This window comes from Echinops telfairi, unplaced genomic scaffold (genome assembly GCF_000313985.2).
Source record: "Echinops telfairi isolate 266 unplaced genomic scaffold, ASM31398v2 ScPeMD7_7419;HRSCAF=8457, whole genome shotgun sequence".
Lineage (NCBI taxonomy): Eukaryota > Metazoa > Chordata > Mammalia > Afrosoricida > Tenrecidae > Echinops > Echinops telfairi.
This window is the reverse complement of record NW_022111319.1, coordinates 3461184-3485872: the sequence shown is the minus strand read 5'-3', so window position 1 is coordinate 3485872 and position 24689 is coordinate 3461184. Positions and strand designations below refer to the sequence as shown.

Genomic DNA, 24689 nt, shown 5'->3' with positions numbered 1-24689 from the left:
TGTTGCTACACTGCACCCTGACTGGCTTGCCACCTCCCCACAACCCTTCTGTAAGGGGGTGTCCAGATGCCTACAAATGGGATTTGGGTCCTCACCACACACTCCACCTCATTGCCAATGATATGAGTATTTTGTTCTTTGATGTCCCTTGGACACCTAATGATCATTCAGGCTTGTGTGCTTCTTCTATGTGGGCTTTGTTGCCTCTGAGCTAGATGGTCGCTTGTTTACCTTCAAGCCTTTAAGACCCCATATGCTATATTTTTTGGTAGCCTGGCACCATGAACTTTCTACACCACTTTTGTTTATGCACCCGCTTTGTCTTCAGTGATCGTGTTGGTAAGGTGAGCACCATGGAATGCCTAGACTGTAACTGTTAGTGGAAATAGAAAGCTCCGTCTTTCTCCTAAGAAGAGACTGGTGGTTTTGAACTGTTGATCTTGTGATTAGAACGTCAATGTATAACCCACTATGCCACCAGGGCTCCCAACTACCTTAGTATCACATATATAAGGAGAAGCTGAGCAATGTTTCCCCTAATCCCTAATGGTGTCATTAAATAAATACTCAAATGCAAATGGGAATAGAAGTTATGATTACAAAAAAGAAAGTCACTGAATGCCTAAATAAAATGCATGTAATAAATTTTGAGGAAGAAATTTCTTCTAAGAAAACAAATTATGCCCCCAAATATATAACTTCCTTGATATACATATATATATATATCAATCACATCATACAGAAAAGATATTGTAACAGACACATTTCATTTTATTTTTACAGAAATTTGGCAAGTCAAATAAAACAAAATAATAAAACCTACTAAGAAAGCGTCTTCCCTTATTATCCAAGGTACCTATATTTTAACAGCAAAGTATTCAAGTACAAGACTATTAAGAGATATGAATTTAAGTACTACACAATGACTAACATTCCAAAATTAACAAAAGAACCAACACTCACCCGAAAGACATCACTCAACCATCTTGGAACATATTTGGAAGTGAGAGGCCCAGTGAGTCATTTCTGTCAAGAATCATAACCCCGCCCTAATGTACATTCATGACTATTCCTGAGACTTGTTTCATATTCATAATCCTCTCAATTTACTTCTGTAAATCCCTTTTGTTAGAAGCTTGTCCTGGTGACTCTAGTCCTGGATCGCTCCTTGCTTGATTAACCAAAATAAAGCTTTCTCTTTTCGTTTTCATACTTTTCTTGTTTCTCCTCCACACTCAACTAGGTTTAAGTTAGTAACAAAGTTACATTTTAAATAAAGTTGCACTGGCTTTAAATGTCTTCCACATGTCAGGGTAGAACAGGACAATCTTTCAAGAAAAATGTACCAATTGACATTACTGAATATGCAGTCAGCAAAATGCCCTGGGGCATCGGATTTCCTGTTTCTGATGAGAGAAGAGTGCCCAAGTCCCCCAAACGCAGGCAAACATCTTACTTCCAATTTGATAGAAACGTTTTGTCTAAGTGGTAGACAAGTCTCTATCTTACAGAAAGAAGATTTTTTATCCATTTTAATGAAAAGTATAAGCCAGTCCAAGAAGATATTTCAAAAGGTAATAGAATCTATTAGTGGAGTTCGAGATTTTGATGTTGTTCAAAGTTTATTGACACCTTTGCTGGTAGCCCTGTAGTCTTTAGGCTGTGTTTGCTGATTAACTTGTGTCAATGAGAGAAGTCTATGTGTATAAATATTGGACTTTAACAGTAACAAGGCTTGAAGGCCTAGTTCTAATCCGTAGCAGTGAGCATTTTAGGTGTAGGTTGAGATCTGCACGTCCTCCCTTAACCTCTGCATCCAGAAAGAGGTCAAACTGACACTACCTCCCACACAGTTTAAGACCCCCAACTGCAAAGTGAACCAGCCTAGGAAGGTTGCATTCTTTTACCTTTTCCTGAAGTCTTTATTGGAGAGCAGAGGCCTTGAGAGACTTCTTTGGTTCTGTTTAGATAATCTTTTCATTTTTGTTAGAAAGGTGGGCCCTAGAGGGCGTTTATACACCATGTCTTTGATTTTACAATTTCTTGTAAAACAATAGCCTTGTGTTATTTTCCGTGCTGTCTCTCTCTCCTCTCCCTTCCTGCCTGTATGGAACCTCTTTCCACTGCCTCGCTCCCCCATCAGACTCTGAAGTGCCACTCAGGGTTGGTTTTATGCTTCCAACAATTTCCAAAACAAACAATGGAGGTTGCAATCAGCCTGTACTCCCTCACTGGAGTGCAACATTATCTCCCAATCCGAGCAGCCCAGGCTGCTATTGGAGGCAGGTCTGCTCCCTAAAAAGCCGGTGTTTGCCAATCTCTGCACACTCTGCCAGGTCCTGACAGCAGGATTTGACGGTGGATGGTTTACACATGTCCATTGGGAGAGAGAAGACTGCAAAAGAAAAGAAGTTAAGCTCGTCACTGGTTTGATAGTTCTCTCCTTTCATTCCACTTATTTGAAGAGAGCTATATACGTGTGTATATATATTTTTTTTCTCCAGAAATCATTTTTTTTTTGTTTTTGGACTTGGGTATTTTCCCCCCCAGCTTTCTCACCATTACCTATCGTCAGTGTTCTCTCTCCCATCTCCTCTCTCCCTCCTTACCCCAGACGCTCTTCCAAAAACTTCGCTGTGCAAGGTTCGTTTTGCCTTCTCCAGGGATGGCTTTGAACTCCAGAGCCCATGCCTTCTCAGTGGAAGTCTTGGTAGGGAAACTCGACAAAAGAAAACTTCCAGACCCGGCAGAGAAATCCCAGCCTGAGCTCCAGGGAAAAGAGGATGACAAGGAGAGGAAGAGGTACTGCCCGGAAGTAAAGAAGAGCGAATGTCCTGGTAAGTAACCCTCGCAGTCCCAATGCCCTTGTTCCTCTGCCTTCGCAAACCGGATCTTTGCCTTGCTCTGCCTGACTGGCAGTGCTGAGGGTGGGTGGCTCACCCTGCCACAGGATGCCCTTGTCTAGTTGGACTGCAGCTACCAAACTCCCGAGGACGTTTCAGTTTTTTAAAGGTTGGAAGGCTGCGGTTTGTTTCTGGTAAAGTGGAGGGTCCCCCAAGCTTGTGGAGAATTGAGGCTCCCTTAAGCTCTGAGAAGCCCAGAGAACCAGAGGAGATGGCAGCCCCTTAGGGTAGGAATGATCGCAAGTCCTCAGATCCCTGGAGGAACTAGTTTCCAAAACAGGAAGTCTTCCGGGAAAATGAGGCTGGGTAAATCTCAAAAAGAGCTGCGTCTGTTTCCAGAGTTCCAGAGGAGCCCTCTTAGCTCATTACAAGGTTGCAGGGGGTGTAGGCAGAAAGTTGGGTATTTGTGGCCAAGGTTTCTTGGAAAGGGACAAACCAGCCTGCCTTTATACAGGCTCCAGCAAGGAGGTGCTCGAACTGGAAAGCTCTCTCAAACCCGTGGCGTCTCCGTGCTCTGCTCAAAAGCGACCCAAACTAGAGCCCTCTGCAAGTCTATTCACTGGTGGCGGCAGCAACTGCGGGGACGGCGGCGGCGGCGGGAGTGACAAGGAGGAAGGGGACTGCGAGGATGCTGTTGAGGACAGGGATGAGGAGGGCCTCGGCGGACGTCTGGAAGAAAAAGATGCTATCCACGTGGAGCTTCAAGGATCCGAGCTGTGGAAAATATTCCATGACATTGGGACTGAGATGATCATTACCAAGGCGGGCAGGTTTGGCTCTATCCAAGCGGTTAAAGGGCTTCAGGATCAGCCCTGCACAAAATAGGCGCGTCATATGCAGCCCCCCACCCACCTGGTAGAGTCCCTGCCTCCCCTTTCAAGCTTTAGCAACCTCTACTACCACTCCCCGCCTCCGGGACAAGAATTAGAAAGTGTCCGTCTCTTAAGCAGTCCGTCCAAGACTTGCCTCGCTTCAGTTAGTGGTTCACCCTTTCCTTCCTATTCACTGTCACATCAAGTGACCATATACTACTGTCTGTGCAATAGATCCCTAAAAATAGGTAAGTCGAGGCACTTGCCACTTGCCAGATGCCACGCCCACAGGTTTAGGAGATAACTAGGCCTCTCCTCATTATCCTTTTAGTTAGCAGTGTTCAATATTCTATCTCCCAGGCCCTTAAGTAGCTCCCGGGCTCAGGCAGTTCAAGGTGGATCTTTCTCCTCGCCAACCTTGGGTGTGGGGCAAACTTTTCATGGCAGCTGGGAGATGTGTTTGTGTGTGTGCTTTCCTAATCTTACTCCTTTCCCAATCTGTCTCACAAAATGTGCTTCTGAACACTGGGGGAGGGCTGACATATGAAGCACATTGTTTCCTCTCTTATTTTCTCCCCTTAGCTTTTTGCTATAGTAAGGTGAAAGAGTGTACAAAACCTTTAGCTTGCCTTACAGTAAGAATATTTTGGTAAATTCAGAAATCTCGAACTCAATCAATGAAATTGGTTGTGAATTACATACTTCTCCATTGGCTTCTACTTATTGTGACTTAATGAGCTACAGCATGCAACACTGCACTATCCTCCTATCCATCCCTAGGTTTGTTCTCATTGCAGTGGCCACTGTGTCAATCCATCTCCTTGACATACAGACCAACAATTGTTTCCTCTTACAGAAATTGCCATACCCTAAACTCGGCTTGGGATGGGAAGGTATCCTTTCACTTTTTATTGGAGTCGGAGTTTCTCTAGGACCCTGCCCCTTCAAGCGTCTCCAAAACCACCCTGGTCAGTCCCTATCTTCTCTCCCACAGGCGGATGTTTCCCTCTGTTCGGGTCAAGGTAAAAGGGTTGGAGCCAGAAAAGCAATACTATTTGGCCATTGATGTTGTGCCGGTGGATTCCAAACGCTATAGGTAACTGGGCCATATAAGGGTACTCTAGACCGCACACGGGATGGGGACTGGGACTAAAAATCTGAAATCTGTATCTGGAAAAATCTAGCAAGGAGGGAGGGATTTACTTTTCCCTAGACTTCAGGGGTTGAATAATCTTGCTCAAATCTGAGTTTTAAACCGAGGGAAGAGGTGGCTTATTCTCCTTTCCTCGCATTCCTGGGACAGAAGATTGAATTGGAGTTTCAATATACCGAGCTTCTAGTCTACTGGTTGTTTTACTTTGCTATGCAAGCTGAGGGGTACGGGGAGCGCCATAAACTCTAGTGACCTCGAGGAAAGCAGTTTGGAGGCGTTTTGAGATAAATTCCCCAAACTCAAAGTGGGCCCCAGGCTTCTGGGGCCCTGCAGCCCCAGTTAGGAGCCCAAAAAACACCCCAATTTGCTACACAAGTCTAGACCTTTTCAGCAGCTTTCATCCTTGTGTTGGTCCTTCCTGTCTTCCCTGGTTTCTCCAACTGAATTACCCACAATGTCCCTGAGGGTAGGTGTACACTTTCGATTTAAAATCATGATTTAAAGCAAGCGCAAATAGGCTGAATTGTCCTGAAGTTAAGAGGTGTTTGGGGAGGCAGCCCAGGGACAAGGGTCCACAGAAATGCTCCGATTCAGGAGCTCCAAAAAGAGTGTGGGAGCTGCCTGCTAAGGAGCGGTGTGTGCTAGAGCAAGAGATCAGAGCCTGCCCTCAGAGGAACCAACCTGGCTCTCATCAGTGCCGAGTGAGAGGGAAATGAAGGCAGCACATTTCAAGAGCCTGCAAGGACCCAAACCTTGAAACAGCAGAATACGCTGTTAGCTTTTTGAGTGGCAATTGCGCTGCACTTTTGGGAATGCTGCGTGCGGCTGCGGAAGACTGATGTTGGAAACATTCCAAAAACATGCCTCATGGCCCCACTAACCCTAATTCATAACAGTATTAGAGATTTGGCGTTTTGTTGGTGAAAGTACTTTCATGAAAACTGAAGGCTAAGGCCTGGGCAGATACCTACCTCACCTCTCTGCTTCGTGCTGGACACACGTGGATTTTTCCCCCAGCACTTTTGCCAGTGTAAAATGTGTTAGATCAATTTATTCTCTGTTCCTGTGAGGAAATGCAAACCAGACTCCGATGTCCCATGACCCTTCACTCGCCCTGGCACTTTATTTCATTTTTGTTGTTGTTGTTTGTTTGAAACGAACTTGTATGTCACAAAAGAATCCAAGTCATTTTCACTTGTATTGTTCCTCCTCTTAGAGCCACTCAGACCAATATTTAGGTCTGGCGAGTAAGGAGTTTTGTGGGTTTTTAAGGCTATGAACCTTCTCTCTCTCTGTCTTTCTTAAGTTAAAATTTCACTTATTTTTGTTTTTATTCATATATATTTAAATTTAATTTCCTTTTCATTTGTAGAATATAATACACACAAAGAAAAACATATTTTATATAGTTGCACGGCCTATCTTATCAAATCAGTGAGTTTCACATTAAACTCCCTATATGTAGTTCTTTTTTAATGTTGATGACATATGCTTTTTTATCATTGATTTTCTGACCCTGATCATCTTTTTGGAAATCCGGTAGCATCTCTGCCTTGCTATGAAGGAGCTAACCTTACCAAAATCCCTTTGGACCTGAATTCTGCAGCTTGCCTTCTGTGCTCCTAGCTTTGGTCAACTATGCCTGATGCCATTACCCATGTCTTTTCAGATATGTCTACCATAGCTCCCAGTGGATGGTAGCTGGGAATACTGACCATACGTGCATCACCCCCAGGATCTATGTCCACCCAGACTCACCTTGTTCAGGAGAGACTTGGATGCAACAGACCATCAGTTTTGATCGAATGAAACTCACCAACAATGAGATGGATGACAAAGGCCATGTATGTGAGCATGAGTATAATCTACCCTTCTCACAAAGGCTCATGTTGTGCTCTCTAGGAAATTCCCAAGCCCTGGGATGATCAACAAAGTTACCAGTTCATCTCTCAGGAGCTTTGTTTAACATCTAAGAATGCTTGGGGATATGGGTGGTGACAGATGGGAGTTTGGGGACCTAAAGAAACCTGCTAAGCCAGGATTCCTGGTCTGAGAGAATGGGGTGGGGTGGAGAACCCTCCTGGGCTCTCTGGCCACCCATGAAATTATAGTGAACTTTAATAACATTCCCTTATTCTGTTCTGTCAAATGGGGACCTTTGGTGTGGAGGGATGTGGGGTGTGTTGGAGTGGGGTGGGATGGTGGGAGGATGCAAACAAGGTACCCTGGAACCCTTCCCTCCCACATCTACATACCATAGTCCCTTTTCAGGTAGTATCCACCTTTAGCCTTCTTTCCAGGTACTACTTGCCCTCTAACTTGCCTGGCCCTGTGCCAGTCACCGAAAGACAGAGTAAGAGGCCCACAGAAGTGAGGTAAGTGGGGGATGTCAGAAGGTTGTTCTTTAAGTCCAAACCCACCAATAAATGCCCAAGGAGCCATTAGCAGGCCATCAGGGCCCAGTAACACTTTGATACCACATGATCACCTATGTTGGGAAGCAGGAAAGGGCCCGATCTGAAAATCAAATCACTATTCCCCTGTGATAAGGCGGTACCTCTCTACAGAAACCCCTTACTCATAAGGGCCTAATGTAGGCACTAAATGGCCAGAAAAAGGCTTTATTTGTGGCTACTAGAGAGCCTCTGATTTATCCTTACTTTTGTGTGTGCGTTTACGTGAGGGGGTGGTAATGAGAGCGGGAACAACATTCAGAGGGCAGCATTTCACCATTTCACCTCCAGATCATTCTGCAGTCTATGCATAAGTACAAGCCCCGTGTGCATGTGGTGGAGGAGGACAACAGGGTTGACCTGTCCCAGATTCACTCCCTGCCTACCGAAGGAGTTAAAACATTTTCCTTTAAAGAAACTGAGTTCACCACAGTGACTGCCTACCAAAACCAGCAGGTAAGGAAAGAAGAGTGGGTATTGCTCCAGAGGGAAAAGTGGGAGGGAGGCAAGATGCACCTTATGGATTGTGTTTTCCACCATTGAAAGCCTTCATCGTTTTGATGCATTTTCATAAAGGCAAATTTGATTATGAATTGTAGAACTATTCTTAGAAAGGAGAGCAAATCAAGGTGGCCAGGAGTTAACAATTCCAAATTTGATTCAGCAATATGCTTACATGTACATAAAGTTCTGTATTATAAGCTAGAAAGTATTTTGTGGTTGTAAGCAAGCATCATAAGTAATGGTGACAGTGTTATTATTGAAAGCACTGATTTTATCTCTTTTGAATTCCTAGATTACAAAACTGAAAATAGACAGAAATCCTTTTGCTAAAGGATTTAGGGACCCTGGAAGAAACAGGTAAGCAAAGCATTGGCAATCATGTCTGATATTTATGCAGCAATTTTCATGATTTAAAGATAAAGAAACTGAAATTCAGAGGCTCAGAGATCTTTTTACACATCCAATAAGTAGAAGGGATGAAACTCAGATGTTTTGTCTCTAAAACCTTGCCACCTCCAACTCCTCCCCCCATCTACATTTCAGGTAATCTTTATTCTAGATTTCTAGGATCAACTGGATGTTATTCAGAAGTCTACCTGTAGTAGAAATAATATTTTAGACCATTACTCCTAAACCTTTAACAAAACCACAAGTTTATATAAGTCATTACTTTCAGGAGTTGAATTCTGGCATTGCTGAAAGTTGAGTTTCTTTTGTAGGGGTATATTGGACAGTCTTTTAGAGACCTACTCATGGAGGACTTCTCTCACTCTGGATTTTAAAACCATTGGTACAGACACACCAAGTAAGCACATTTCTAGCCTTACATTTATTTTTTTATGTGTTTGTAATGTATCACCAACCAGAACCCTTGTTCAAAACACTGTTGTTATGTCAATTTTGTAATGACTCCAGATGTCAGAGTAAAACTATCCTTAAGATTTCTAGGCTGAATTTTTATAGGAGCAAATTGCCGTGTCTTTCCCCAGCATATCCTCAGGCCTTTCTCCAGCAGAACAACTGTGTGGGTTCAGCTTGCCACCCCTTTGATTAGTAACCAGCAACTTAACTATTGTGCCACCACAGGGAAATAAGCACGTATTAGAAAATCTATGTTCACAAGCAGTGTGTACATGTACTTACGATGATGGGTGGGTTAGAGACAAAGGGAGCAGAGAGTAGCTGGTCTGAAGAAAAAGAACAGAGTTGTGGAGGCAATGGATTTAACTGTCTTCAGTCTTCATGAGTTTACTTATGTCTTGAGATCTCCAGAGCTCATCTGGATTCATCAGCATCTAACTCACTGCCTCATATTCTTTGGGATCTGAATTTTGTGCCTGGGTGGTCATATTTGCAAGTATTTTAGATATTTTTAAAACATTTTAAATTTTGTAAGAAACTCTCTGCACACATTCCAATAAATTACACCATCATTTAGGTATGATTTTCCTTAAAGAAAATAAGTAATGAATACAGCACTAAGTCATCACAATTAATTTAATTCCACCAGCATTTTAAAGTATTTGGAAAGTATATGTTTTCAGGTGTTGTACACATGTCTAAATAATAATCAGATAAGGCATGATTTCTGGTGCAGGACTGTAACAATAAATGAGTATTTGCAAGCAATATAACATCACTTACTTCTGTCTTTAGTCCATTTAAGTTGTTTGTCCTTGAATATTAAAGTGAAGTTAAAATTATGGAGTAAATTATTGATATTATAGTTAAATTGACCTTTATAGGACTCCATAGTAATTAGCTGGAAGGTAAAGAGAACAAATCTAATCATTTGCTGAAAGTAGTTCACTGAATTTACTGCATTGATGTGGTTTAGGGAGTTTCATATCAAAATATGAACCATTATTTGACAGTCTCACTTGAGATAATTATATTTAGGTAGCATGTTTTTAAAATAGCCAAGTCAGAGTGTATTAATAATGAAACCAATATAGATTATCTTAATTGTAAACGTTTAAATACACCATCTTCTTAATTATTTAATATGTCCAGAATAATCTCATTTTTCAAAGAAAAGGGTCCCAATTTTAAAAACAATCTTTTATTATTTTATTGTAGAGATAATTGCTGCCTTATTGATAAAGGTTCAGGTTGTGTCTACCTACTGAAAATAGCTAAGAAAAACGACAGCAGCACCAAAGCAAACAAAACCACCTTATCAAGTTCAATCAAGAGCCAATTGTCTAATTGAATTAAAAACAAAAGACGTAGAGTTCAGATTTTCCTATTCCTTATGATTATTCCTAATTTTATAAATTGTAGACAACTATGAAAGATCACTTGACTATATCCACATGAATATTTTCAGTCTCATCTGGACGTTTCCTTGCTCTGAGAAATTATCTTTAATTCTTCCTATGGTGCACCGTGAGAGACTTCTCCTTCGCTATTTCCGATAAGAAGAATATCTAATGCTTTTATATGTGCCATTTTCATTTCTATATCAGTTTCCGGTTCATTGACTTTTACCAGACTAGATCCCTGGTGGCTTACTGGGTTACATGTTGGGCTGCTAATCCAAGGGTCAGTAGTTTGAACCCACCAGTTGCTCCACAAGAGAAAGGTGAGGCTTTCTACTCTAGTAAAGATTTATAACCTTGGAAATCCAAAGTGGCAGCTCTACTCTGTCCTATAGCGTCGCTAGGAGTCGGAATCGACTCTATAGCAGTGTATTTTGTTTTCTTTTGTTTTGTTTGAAAAGCCAAAAGCCCAGTGCCATCAAGTTGCTTCCAAGTCATAGAAAATCTGTACAACAGTGTAGGCTATATCCAAGGCACAGTGACTGGTATTCCCAAACCACCTGTCTTTTTGGTCATAGCTGAGTGCTTTAACCACTCACCACCTGGGTTCCTTTATCAGAATGAATCATGTATAAATCCCAAACAACCAATTTATTCAGCTCAGTCAATTACTTATGTTAGTAAATTTTTTATGTTTAAAAAAATAAAATGCTACTTTCGCTTGTATCTATAATTGAATCGGGGTGGCACTATAATTAGACTTCTTTTGTAATTCATTAGTTAAATATAGTTCAACTTCCTAACAAAGTCCTTGAGAATAGTGAATGTTCAATGTGCGATACATCAGAGCAGTTCTAGTATGATTCAATTTTGGTCACGATAATAGCTATGTCTTTTCCGAAAGAAACTAAAAGAACTAAGAATGCTTACAGAATAGAATAGAAGCGCTATAAGAATGATTACTAATTCAGTAGGAATATGAAGTTCATTATTCATTGCCTGAATTGTCATTCACAGGTGGACACAGTGGCTCATCTCCAGTGACCTCTAGTGGAGAGCCTCCCTCTCCTTTGAATCCCATACTTTCTCCACCTTGTTCCCCGCCTACGTGTTACTTACCTACAAACTGCCTTGGAATGTCCTGTCTGGAGGCATCTCTGCACAATATCAATCTGCCTCCTTGCTACAAGATTTGCCCAACTAGCTTTTGGCAACAGCAGTCTCTTGTCTTGCCTTTTTCTGAAAATTTATCAAACAGCAACATTCCACAGTCGTTCGTCCCACTCATAATGGACACGCCCATGTTATCTTCCCTGGAGGCCACTAATTCAAAAAATGATTTATCTGAAAACTTCAGTGGACAGTGCGTAAAAGTACCTAATTCTGTCAATCAAATATTGCAAACATTAGAGGCACCTAGATACATTTCCCCCCAAAACTCCATTGCTCAGAAAGTATTTGGTTGCTCTTTCTACCCTTCCTATGGACTTTACAGATACAAATTCCCTATACTACCTAGACTGGTAAATGGTGCAGACCATCCCAAAGTGAATGACGACAGTCAATTTTCATTTAGAGAAGTCAAAGGGAATCATGCTTATTGGTATCCAACAATTAACCACTGTGTTTAATGGTATATTCATATTCCTAAACTAATTACATGTAAGCATATATTTTCTTTATTTGTAGCTAAAGAAAAATCATGACTGGAGAGTATTGCTATGTTATGCATTTAAAGTGCTTTCCCAAATGTTCATAAGAAGTTGTTTATAATATCCAATGTATACTATAAGAATCTTTGATTGAAGTGACTGTGGGCTACAAAATACACTCAATAAATATTATTTGATATGATAACCTACTACTGAATATTGACACTAGATGACTTGGTCTCTAATTATAATGAAGCCAGTTTACCAAGCCAACTGTCTCATATATTGACTCTGCCCAATAAAAGATAGATTTAATTTCTCTAAGAACAGAGGAAGAGGAAGAGTTTGGGTTTTAATATTAAAACTGGCTTAACTATAGTTATCTATCTTGTAGCTGTTAAATAATCCGCAAATCTTTATTTTTAAGTTGTAAATAAGGAAAACATTTTTCAATATTATTTTAATTCACCTTTATAGTCCAAAGACAATTTCATAATGGAGAAACTCAAGATCAAGTGGAAAGTAAAACATTCAAAATAAATTTGATTTATTTCCTTTTATCACTTGGATTATTCCTAGGTAAAGCTTATATACTTGTTTCTTTAACAAATCTGGCATTTTATACAGAGCATACAAAAACAAATTATGAAACTTTTCTAAGAAAACTTAGAAATTAAGATTTTAAAGGAGAGCATGTATTTAAGTCTATAAATATGAAAATATTATTAAATTAGTAGAGCTTAATTTCACTCTTATGTATCAGTCATTGGGTCACTGAATCAGAATAGACTCGATGGTAGTGAGTGTAAATTAGTAAATTAGTAAAGAATAGCATAAATAAGAATTATAGTTTTATTTTATGAAATTGAACATTTTCTTCTCAGTAGGCTCTAAATTATCTGAAAATAAGTGTGATGCATAACCTAGATATAACCTAAAGATCTTTAAAATGAATCCTATTTTGATGTTCATGTTCATACTAAGTCATTTTAGTAAGCCAGGGCCTTTCATGACTTAACAAGTGACAAACCAGCCAAACTGAAAAGCTGCTTTTCTAAATTTTCCAACACAAATTAGGAAAAAATATTATTATTTACTTTTCTCCAAGTAGTTATTTCTATCTAAATGTGCCTTATATGTACTTTCATACATATGCATTGAAATTTTTATATCTTTTTACTCCTAAGGGTAGAGACAGATGCAAGTTAATTTTTTTTTAATTTTAAAAAATTATTTTATTGAGGGCTCGTACATTTCTCATCACAGTCCATACATACATCCATTGAGTCAAGCACCGATGCACACCTGTTGCCCTCATCAATCTCAAAACACCTGCTCTCCACTTCAGCCCTCAATATCGTTTGCTCATTTTCCCCCTCCCTCCTGAACCCTTCATAATTCATAAATTATTATAGATTTGTCATGTTACCCTATCCGACGTCTCCCTCCGCCCTCTTCTCTGCTGTCCATCCCCCAGGGAGGAGGCTATACTTAGATTCTTGTCATTGGTTCCCCCCTTCTACCCCACATTCCCTCACCCTCCAGGAATCGCCCCTCTCTACAAGTTAATTTTTGTGTAGTCCAAGAGAAAAGTTGCAGGCTAACTTTAACTGGTAAAGCAAGTTATGAGTTCTCATTTTTGAACAGAAGCTCCCATATCAGATTATTGTGATTCTTGTTGTTAGGTGCCATCGAGTCAGTTCTAACTCAGAGCAGCCATATGCACAACAGTACGAATACTGCCAGGTCCTGAGTCAGTTCTAACTCAGAGCAGCCATATGCACAACAGTACGAATACTGCCAGGTCCTTCACCATCCACAGTTGTTCTTGTGTTTGAGCCCATTGTTGCAGCCACTGGGTTGACCCATCTTGTCAATGCTTTCCTCTTTTTCAATGACCCTTTACTTTGCCAAGCATGAAGTCCTTCTCTCCTGATAACATATGCAAAGTACATGAGATGAAGTTGTGCAATCCTGACTTCTAAGGAGCATCCTGGTTGTACTTGTTCCAAGACAGATTTGTTTGTTCTTTTGGAAGTCCATAGTGCTGCCAGCACCGGAATATACATGCACAGACCGTGCGTGCTTCAGTTTTCCTTACTCAACGTCCAACCTTCACATGCATATGAGGTGATTGAAAATACCATTGTCTTTGGTAGAGCACACCTTTGTCTTCAAAGTATCAGCCTTGCTTTTTAAGACTTTAAAGAGATCCTGTTCAGCAGATTTACACAATACAATGTTTTCTTTGATCTCTTGACTGCTACTTCCATGAACACTGACTGTGTATCCAAGCAAGATGAAATCCTTGAAAACTTCAATCTTTTCTCTATTTATCATGATGCTATTGATCCAGTTGTGAAGATGTTTATTTTTATTTTTTACATTGAGTTTTAATCCATACTGAAGGCTGCAGCTCTTGATATTCATCAGCAAGTGCTTCAAGTCCTCTTCACTTATAGCAAAGTTGTGTCATCTGCGTATCACAGGCTGTTAATAAGCCTTTCTCTAATCTTGATGCCTCATTCTTCTTCACATAATCCAGCTTCTCTGGTTATTTTCTCACCATACAGTTTGAATAAGTCTTACAAGTCAATGCAGCCCTAACACACATCTTTCTTGATTTAAAGCCATGCAGTATTTCCTTATTCTGTTCACCTAACTGCCTCTTGGTTCATGTACAGATTATCATGAGACTCATTTTGAGGATTTATGTAGGAGATCCTCACTTATTGACAAAAGAAAGTATTTAGCTGAAAAATCCAGAACCGTTTAGAGTTGATTTTTAATAATTACATCACAGAAGGCTTTAATTTTTTAGCTGCCCTATAGTACATATGTCCCATACTTTTATTATATTTCATATAATTTTGCCATATATTTTCCATATAAAACTGATAATACTATATTAATCATGGTGATTGAATCTAAAGGAGCAAATATTTAAATGCTGGAAGCTACAAATTTATTTTTCATTCTCATATAATGTTCATGATCTGTCATTTCATATTTTTAATTAAAGAAGTAGCCAATATGGATGACAGTGGGAGCCCAAGATATATTTGTGGGAACTGCATAGGAAATAAGTCCCTGGTGATCTCCCTCTATCCATAATTGAGGGCTGGGAGGAGAGTGATTACTAAACAGAGTGCATTGGACAAATGAATATAGAAGATTAAAAAGGGATAAACCTGACTGGAACAGTTAACATTTTGTCATTTGATCCCCCTTCTGATGCACGCAGGACCTGATCTGGTTTTCAACATTTTCTGTATTTTTGTTTGTTTGTTCATATTAGGGTTTATCTCAGAGGTGTTATGTCATTGGGGGTCACCCTCTTAAAGTTGTGTTATATGTTTTTCTGTTTTTCAGTATATGAAACCTAAGATTGGTGAACCTATAGGGACAGCAAGTAGAATAAAGGTTTCAGGTGGGTGGGGTGGTGGTAGGATGGGCAGTACAGTGGTGGGTTGGAGGTAAAAGGGACCTGATATCAAGGAGTCCAGGAAGGAAAATGATGTTTGGAAACTGATTGTGGTAGCATTTGTATAAAACTGCTTGATGCGAGTGAACTGTGGAATGATATGTGTATTAACTCCCAATTCATAATAAAATTTTTAAAAGAAGTAGACAAGATAAAAGTTTTCATAGAAATTTAGACCTGAAATAGACCTCCAGAGATCCATTAAGCAATGTCTTGCTCCTATGAAAATTATTCACATAAAGAAAGAACTAATTAAAAAGGAAGAAAAATAAGGGTATTTAGTGTCCATATCATTGCACATTGAGGAATGGTTTACTCCAAAAAGGGTGATACTAAACTTCAGTAACTTGGGAACTGAGTGCTATGGTTATAAGATAAATACAAAACAAAATGCTATGAAATTCTTTTAATCCTCAACCAGTTGTCCACACAACTCTACTCTTGGTGACCTCATGTATGTCAGAGTGGAACTGTGCTCTCTAGTGTTTTGATGGCTGAGCTTTAAGAGGTCGATTGCTAAGTTTTTCTTCAAAGGCACCTCTGCGTACATTTAAGCCTTCCAGTCCTTTTTGTTTGTTTCTTTCTTAAACAGTTTTATTGGCATTTCACCCACATATCATACAATTCAGCAGTTCTACCATATCAAGAAGAGTTGTACAATCATTACCACAATCCATTTTAGATCATTTCTTCTTCCCTGTAGTCATGATTTGTAGTAGGCGGGGTTGACTAGAGAAACAAATCCAGTGACACTCATATATGTGTAAGAGAGAGCTTAATATAATTATATTTCAAGCAAACATTCCAGCCCAGTCCAGATCAAGTCCATAAGCCCTATGTTAGTCCATAAATCCTTCTTCAGACTCAGGCACCCACATGTAATGATGCAGAGTGCAGGAAGATCACAGGCCTGTGTGTGCAAGGTGTGCAATGGCAGTGGCCACATCACAGGGCTCACTCAGGTCTCAGCATGGCTCCCCAGCATGAAGGTGAAGAAAGAGAAAGAGGGAGAGGTTTTCAGGAGCCCCCTTTTGAGAAGGCCATGCCCACAAGAGGCACCATCAGGCTGTGACCGGATTGATACGCTAGACTCCACCCCTACACTTTATATCTTCAAGTTTACCCAAAATTATGTAACTACCACATTATGATTAGTGTAATTTTGCGTGTATGTCAAAAATATGCATAAGAAAACATTCTCCAATTCAAAAACGTCTACATGTATAATTTAGTGCCATTAATTATACTCTTCCTTTTGTGAAACCGTTATTAATATCCTCTTCCACATTATTCCACCACTGTTAACATAAATTCAACTTAAGCAACAACTCTTCCTCCTTCACCCGTTAACATAAATTCAACTTAAGCAACAACTTCACCCATGATAACCATTGATCAATTTTAGTTTCTTTCTTTCTTCCTTTTCTTTAGCATTTTTTCTTGATATTATATTTGTATATTATACATTCCATATTAAATCACTTTTTTAAAGAGTTGTAAAACATCATGACAACCAGTTCTTGTGCTTCCTCCCCTCTCCCGCATTGTTTGCTTCCCAACTTCCCTCACTCTCTCCAACACCCAGCCCTAATAAATCATTGCATCCGTTATAATCTCTATCCTCTTTCTGTTCTTCATAGAATAGGACCTAACAGAAACAACAGAAAACAAAAATGAAACAAAAAGAAGAAAAAAATAGAATAATAATAGTAATATAAAGATAAAAATTAAAATAAGGAGTAAGAACTAAAAGACCAACAACAATATTTTAAAAACCACAGAAGAAATTTCTATTTTCATACAAGCAGGAAATATTTCAGCAAACAGAAATTCCAGGTTGGATCAAGAGGGAAGTCAACTGACCAAGTTTCCTTGGTTCGATCCACCATAATCAAGTTTACAATAATCTCTGTCTGATAGTACAGCTGTTCAAGTTCCTCGCCTGTGGCCAGAGGGAATTTGCGAGTGGCTTAAACTGAATAAATACTCTGTAGATGGATTTGGGGTTCCCACTATTACCATAGCCTTCTACAAATTGGGCATTCACAATTTAAAGTCTGATACTTTTTCTTGAACCATCTTTGGATTTTTTTATAGTCATCTTTGTATCACACAAGCTGGTGTGCTTCTTCAATGTGGACTTGGTTGATGCCTCATTTAGGAGGCTGCTTGCTTGAACACAAGCCTTTAAGACCACAGGAAGTATTCCAGTTAATAACCGGGCACCATCTGTTTTCTTCACTGCACATTGCTGTAGCACCCTCATCTTCAGTGATCTCTTCATGAAGGCCTGTATCTACCAGGGCCATGTTATAAGAACTAAGCATTCTTGGATTGGGGCAAAAATTATGTAGGAGTACAGAACCCATTAGCATGTCCACAGGTTATGAACAACTCTGGTTTACCTTGGTGGTCATATTGTGACAAAAACAAAAATAAAAACCAACAAGAATGACAAAAACAAACAAAACAAACAAGAAAAGCTGTCAATTTTCCCCCTGAAGTATAAGATGATTGCATTGATACCATCAATAATTTATCCAATGGTACATAATTTAAGGTACCGTTGATATGAGCATTTTATGTTAGTATAGTTCAACAGCGAGCTGCAATTCATGAGTCATTGCTTTGTACATAATGATTTCTTCATTGATTGGACTCTGTTGACATTGAGCATGGGGTTGATGCTAGGTGAAAATTCCCTGTACCATTCCTTACAAAGGCAGATCCTTGTCTATCAGACTAATTCCTCTCATTAATGCATTGGGAGCATTGAGATATTAAATATATGGTGGTCTTGGTCCCCTTCCTTGAACACCCACTAAGATAGGGGGTCCCACCCAAGTTACAAGGAGCTTCATTTCCACAGATTTGGGGTGGAAGTCCATTGCTTCCATTCCAAACAGGGAATTTCAGGCTGAATTCCAAAGGCTACAGGTAGTTTGGAGGTAGGTCCCAGATTGTTAATTGGGCTTCTTCCACATCAAGCCCTTCTGGTGTGGCCCTTGGAGGAATGCTGTGTTCTCTGTATGGCCAGAATCTAAGACCTAGAACCTTTTGTTTACCAACCTAGTCTTAACCCTTTGAAGCACTCTGCAATTCTAACAAAATAATAGGTTTACTTTTAAAACATACAAAAATCAAAAGCCACTCTGATTAGGTAAGGGATGAAGTACAAACAAACAAATGGGTCTGAATTATATTAAATGAACCCCAGGTCTATTAATAAAAACCACCGTTTCCATTTGTTTTGATCATAATCCATGCCTTCACACAAACACACACACACACACTTTAAAGGGAACAGCTTAATGTAGCTGACTAAGTTTGAAAATATGATACTCAATCTAACCTGGTTATTTAATTTTCCTCAAATCTGAGTAAACTGTAAAGTTTTCACTTTGGGACAATATATAAATCAATTTTACTTCATCCTGTGACAAGCACTTTTGTCAGATCTCCTTGTCAGCAAGCTTTATTTACTTATTTTAAAAGTTTTATTAGCACTTCATCCACATGCCATACAATTCAATAGTTCAATCATATCAGGACGAGTTGTACAACTATTGCCATATTCAAGTCTAGAACACATTCATCTTTCTTTTACTCATTGTTATTATGCAATTTTTTTCTAATTGTGGCAAAAAATATACACAACAGAACATTCTCCAATTCAACAACTTCTACATGTAAAATGCAGTGCCACTGATCATACTCTTCATGTTGCATAACCATTATTGATATCTTTTCCCACATTTTCCCACCACTGTTAACATCAACTCAATGCCTCCTAAGCAACAACTTTTCTTCAGCTAAAGAAATCATTGGTGAATATACTTACCTGGCAGGAGAGACACTGTGATCACGAAGGTGGTTTTCCCAGGACGAGACTTAGCCATCGCACTCCGGATGTGCTCACCCCTGCGATTTCCCCAAATGTGGGAAATTCGACTGCATAATTTTTGGTAGTGGCGGACTGTGTTCACGCTCTTCCCTAAAAAAAAAAAAAAATCGTTGGTCAAGTTTGGTTTCTTTCACTTTTTTTAGTAATTTTCTTGATAACAACTGGACAAAGTGACAATGACAAATGAAGACAAGCAACAACATTGGACATAATGGAATATTTCCCTTTTATTCTTTCAGTCCTATGTAATGCTCAACATGAGGAAAACCCATGTGCATATAAAGAGGATAATATATATCTTTTAAGTGCTAATGCTGTAGTGCTAAGTCAGTACATAAATGTTTTGTCAAAGTATTTGATGCACCTTTCAGAGTTCAGAAGCATGCTTATAAAAAATTCTGATTTCTTGAAATGATGTTTATCCCCAGGGAATACCAAAAATAGACTTTGGGTCCAGGGCATGGCACCCCATCAGACTCAACCGGAAAAAACTCCTAAAGGTCAACAAACAGACCTTGAACTATTTACAGGCTTTTCTCTTTTTTTGTCATTTTTTGTTGTTGCTGTTATTTTGTTTTCTTTTGTTGCTTGGTTTTGTTCTGTCTTGTTTTTCATGCATATAATTATCTCTACAGGTCTATCTAGATAAGATAGACGGGATAAACAATCTTGAGGAGAAAACAACGGAACCTACAGTTCCAGGGGGACATGGGAGAGGAAGAGGTGGGGGAAAAAGTGGGTGTCAACAAACCTAGGGATGAGGAAACAACAAGTGATCCAAAATCAATGACGAGGAGGGTGTAGGAGGCCTGGTAGGGCTTGATCATGGGCAATGTAACCTAGAGGAATTACTGAAACCCAAATGAAGGCTGAGCATGATAGTGGGAGAAGTGGAAAGTCAAAGGAAATAGAGGAAAGAACTAGGAGGCAAGGGGCATTTATGGAGGTCTAAATACAGGCATGTATATATGTAAATATATTTATATATGAGTATGGGGAAATATATATTTGTGTATATATTTATAGGTTTAGTATTAAGGTAGCAGATGGACATTGGGCCTCTACTCAAGTACTCCCTCAATGCAAGAACACTCTGTTCTATTAAACTGGCATTCCATGATGCTCACCTTCCCAACACAATTGCTGAAGACAAAGCGGGTGCATAAGCAAATGTGAAGAAAGCTGATGGTACACAGCTATTAAAAGATATAGCGTCTGGGGTCTTAAAGGCTTGAAGGTAAACAAGCGGCCATCTAGCTGAGAAGCAACAAAGCCCACATGGAAGAAGCACACCAGCCTGTTTCATCACGATGTGTTTATAGGATCAGGTATCAGGCTTCAAAGAACAAAAAATTATCAAGTGTTTGTGAGGGATGGAGGGTGGGAGGAGGGGAAAAAGAAGGAGCTGATACCAAGGGCTCAAGTAGAAAGAAAACATTTTTTTGAGAATGATGATGGTAACAAATGTACAAATGTGCTTGGCACAATGGATTGTGATAAGAGTTGTACAGGCCTCCAATAAAATGATTTAAAATAAAAAGAAAAGAAACAATGTTTGTGTATACAGTAGGGTAATATGCAGTTATTAACTACTTGCCCACTGCATTCAAGTCATAGTATCCTGTGGGTTTCTGAGACTAACTACTTACTGAGGTGGAAATGCCAGTCTTTCTCCCAAGGAGCTGCTGGTGGTTTTGAACTGCTGACCACACAGATTGCAGCTCCACTCATAACCACTAAACCATCAGGGCTACTATATACTTACTGAACCTCACTAACAAAGTTTATTTTTCCTTCCTTAACTGAATATACAGTATAATAAATTTCAGATGCCACCCAATATACATAACCAATAGAGTTTTACTTTGATTTTGTTTTTAAAGAATTTACACAATACTGATTTTTCTACTTCCCCATCCCAAAAATAATATCACAAAAAGAACACCTATTAACTCCATGCTACACTATTAATTTTATATACATGTATTAGTCTGGGTTGACTAGAGAAACAAATCCAGGGAGACTCATATGTATAAGAAATAACTTTATATAAAAAGTAATTGTGTATTAAAAAAACATCCCAGGCCAGTCCAGATCAAGTCCATAAGTTCAATATTAGCCCATATGTATGATACCAGTCTATAAAGGCCAGTGGATAGAAAATCATGTGGATCCAGTGGTGGTGGATGTGCCTCCTCCAGCTCCAGGACACTGGCTCCATCAGCGTAGCTCCATGTGGCTTGTCAACAGGAATGTGTAGCAGAGAGCATGTCTGGCCTCTAGTGAGCTATTTATCTCTGTGCCTCCAAATGAGGTCATTAAGCTGTGAGCTGATTGACAAGTTAAACTCCACCCCTTCACTCTTAATAGTCTCAAACTGACACCAAATTATGTAACTACCACAATACTTAGGTTGGATTATACTTAGAATATCTATTTGCATTTTTAATTGAATTCACTGGGTGGATCTACAATGACTTTTCAGCCTTTGTGCTGAAAGATCTTAATTAGCCAAAATAACAATAATATCCTGGTACACAGCAACAGTTTACCATTTGATTTCATTGGAACTCAGCATGTTCTATTTGCATACTGTAGAATAATCCAAATGAATACCTTAGGCATTAGTAGCAGTTGCTTTGATATAAATGCTTGGATATATGAGCTATTGCTTGTATATGCTTGTATTTTGCTAATATATTCAATCTTCTAAGGTTTGTCTGCAGCTAAATTATAATTTGTATGAAAATTGTACAAATAAACATGGTTGAGATGACAATATAAACAGAATAAATAGATACATACATTTGAAACATATCCAATAACATTTGAAACATATCCAATATTGCCATAATTTACTTACATAATGATGTACAACTTTTGACATGCTGTTTCAATAAAATATTGAGAGGAAAAATCCTAGCACTTCTTTACAAGTTTCAAATGTTCATGTTTACAAATTTGTACTTCACATTATTATGTAAACATATTTTATAGTGAACAGATGTACAGAGAATAGTTACAGAATCATTATACTTAGTGAAATATATTCTAGGTTTTTAAAGTTCCTAAAATAGAAAACTTTAAACTAAATATAATCAAAACTCTTGAAATTATAACTATAATTAATTGTCAATAAAAATGTTTTCCATAACTTCCTACATTTTCATTGTTACAGGTAACATAATTTAGATATTGGATTTAAGAGTATAAACTTATATGCACCCAGTAAAGTATAACTTAATATTTGATCTATAGAAAATGGTATAATAAACAGGAGCAATATAGCCCCATGTTTTTCCCATGGAGTTTGAAGTACTGATCTTGCAGGTAGTCCCCAGGGCATAGGTCTAAGAATAACAAAAGCCACAACATACTATTAAAATAGTAATAAAAGAATATGCCTCCACTGGAAACCTTGGGCAGTCCAAACTATCAAAGTGCTTAGCTACGAACCAAAAGATTAGAGGTTGGAGTTCACCAAGAAATAGATTAGAAGAAAGGCTTAATGATCTATTTTCATAATAAACCATTCCAAAAATAAACCATTGAAAATTTGGTGTAACAAAGTTTTACTTTGTCACACGTGGAGTTGCACTGAGTTGGAATCAACTTGACATCAGGTGTTTTGTTGTGATTGTTCTATTTCTTTTAATGTTTCCATTGAATTAATTTCCACAGTATGGGTAACCACAGTTTAGATATTGGCAAATAGGTAGTTTCCTATCTTTGACTACTATGAATGAAGCAGTTATGACCATTCATGTAAAAGTTTTTGTTTGAATATAAATTTTCACTTACCTGGGATAAGGGTTCAAGAATGCTATAGATTAAACCTCAATATAAAAATTATTCTCTGATTGGTATAGTCCAAAATTATGAAAAAGTTAATTTGGCCAATCTGCCATTTTCCTTGTTGCTGTTCTGGAGGAATGAATTTTTGGTGGTCCTTACTGAACCATTAAATATATATTTCTCAATGGTATCTTTTCTTTTAGAAATCCAACTTCTATTAAGGTTATATGATTACCCCTTAATTCTTGATTAAGTTTTTGTTGATTGATTTTATTTTGTAGTTTTGGAGGAGTAATTGGCCCAACTCTTTCTTCTAAGTTATTGAAATTTACATTGTTATTAGGTATCTTTAAGCCAGTTCTTACTCATAGCAATCCTACGTACAACAGAAGGAAACACTGCCAGTCCTGCCTGCATCACCCTCTCAATTATTGTTTGAGCTCATTGTTGCACCCACTGTGTCAATCCAGCTCCTTACGAGCCTTCCCCTTTTTTTTCCTGAGGATCCATGTTACTTCCAGTGTTCTTTGCCCACACCATAATACATCCATTCTATTGCAGTTTTCCATATTTATTCTCCAAATTTCACATGCATATGAGGTGGTTGAAAATGCTATGGCTAAGGTCACACACACACTTTAGTCCTCAAAGTGATATACTTGTTCTTCAGGACTTTAAAGAGGTCTTGTGCAGCTCAGTGCAATATATTACATAATTTCATGAGTACTGCTTCGAGAAGTAAAATGAAATCTTTGACAACCTCAATCTATTCTCTGATTGTTATGATGCCGTCCTTTGGTCCAGTTGTGAGGATTTTTGTTTTGTTTACTGTGAGTTGCAATACATATGGAAGGCCACAATTTTTTTTTCATCAGCAAGTGCTTCAATTTCTACTTGCTTTCAGTAAGCAAGCTTGTGTCATCTGCATATCAAAGGTTGTTAACGAGCCTTCTGCCAATCCTTAATGTTGCATTTTCTTCATATAATCCAGCTTCTCAGATTATTTGTTCAACATACAGATTGAATAAGCATGATGACAAAATACAACTTTGATTCACACTTTTCCTAATTTTAACCCACAAAATATATTTTTCTTGATTTTAAACCACACAGTATTCCCTGCTCAAATGATTGCCTCTTGGTCCACATAGGGTTCTGAGTGAGCACAATGAAGTATTTTGGAATTTCTATTCACTGCTATGTTATTGATAGTTTGTTATGATCCATACAATCAAATTCCTTTGCATAATCATTAAAACACAAAAACTTCTTCCTGGTATTCTATTTTCAGTCAAGAACCATCTGATGTTAGCACTGTTATCCCTCTTCTGAATCTGGCTTGAATTTCTGGCAGCTCCCTCTCAATGGATGGCTGAGTCTATTTTTAAATTGTCTTTAGCAAAATTTTACTTGCATGTGATATTGATTATATTCTTCAATAATTTCCACACTATGTTAGCTCACCATTCTTGGGAATGAGTACAAATTTGACCAACAGTTGGTTGGCCAAGAAGCTATCCTCCAAATTTCTTGTATTGCTGAATGAGTGTGTCTAGTGCTTCTTTGGCTTGTTGAAACATTTCAATTAGTATTTTGTCAATTCCTAGAGTCATGTTGGTGTAATGGGTTACATGTTGGGCTGACAACCGTGAGGTTAGCAGTTTTAAACCACTAGCTACACCATGAGAGAAAGATGAGGCTTTCTACTCCTGTAAAAATCAGTCTCTATTTCCCTTGACTTTCCTCCTGTCCCACCATCATGCTCAGT

At 38.7% G+C, this 24689-nt stretch overlaps 1 protein-coding gene and 1 non-coding gene across 2 annotated transcripts; both read left to right on the top strand.

Annotated features, from left to right (window-relative positions):
• The first annotated feature begins 2630 nt into the window (after positions 1-2630).
• On the top strand, positions 2631-11790 carry TBX22 (T-box transcription factor 22). The gene is made up of 8 exons (XM_045297365.1): positions 2631-2837; positions 3358-3673; positions 4710-4811; positions 6538-6712; positions 7613-7777; positions 8118-8182; positions 8545-8630; positions 11104-11790. The coding sequence occupies exons 1-8, from the start codon at positions 2666-2668 to the stop codon at positions 11715-11717; spliced, it is 1695 nt and encodes a 564-aa protein (XP_045153300.1). The 5' UTR covers positions 2631-2665; the 3' UTR covers positions 11718-11790.
• A 7265-nt stretch (positions 11791-19055) lies between these two features.
• LOC115872039 lies at positions 19056-19219 on the top strand. Its single transcript, XR_004047615.1, has one exon. It is a non-coding gene; the product is annotated as a U1 spliceosomal RNA (small nuclear RNA).
• Positions 19220-24689: the final 5470 nt, after the last annotated feature.

Excerpts from the sequence above, each read along its gene's own strand:
- TBX22 (XM_045297365.1), top strand. The coding sequence starts at position 2,666 with ATGGCTTTGAACTCCAGAGCCCATGCCTTCTCAGTGGAAGTCTTGGTA. Across the intron at positions 7,778-8,117 it reads CTGCCTACCAAAACCAGCAG|ATTACAAAACTGAAAATAGA; the intron begins GTAAGGAAAGAA and ends TTGAATTCCTAG. Across the intron at positions 8,183-8,544 it reads AGGGACCCTGGAAGAAACAG|GGGTATATTGGACAGTCTTT; the intron begins GTAAGCAAAGCA and ends TTTCTTTTGTAG.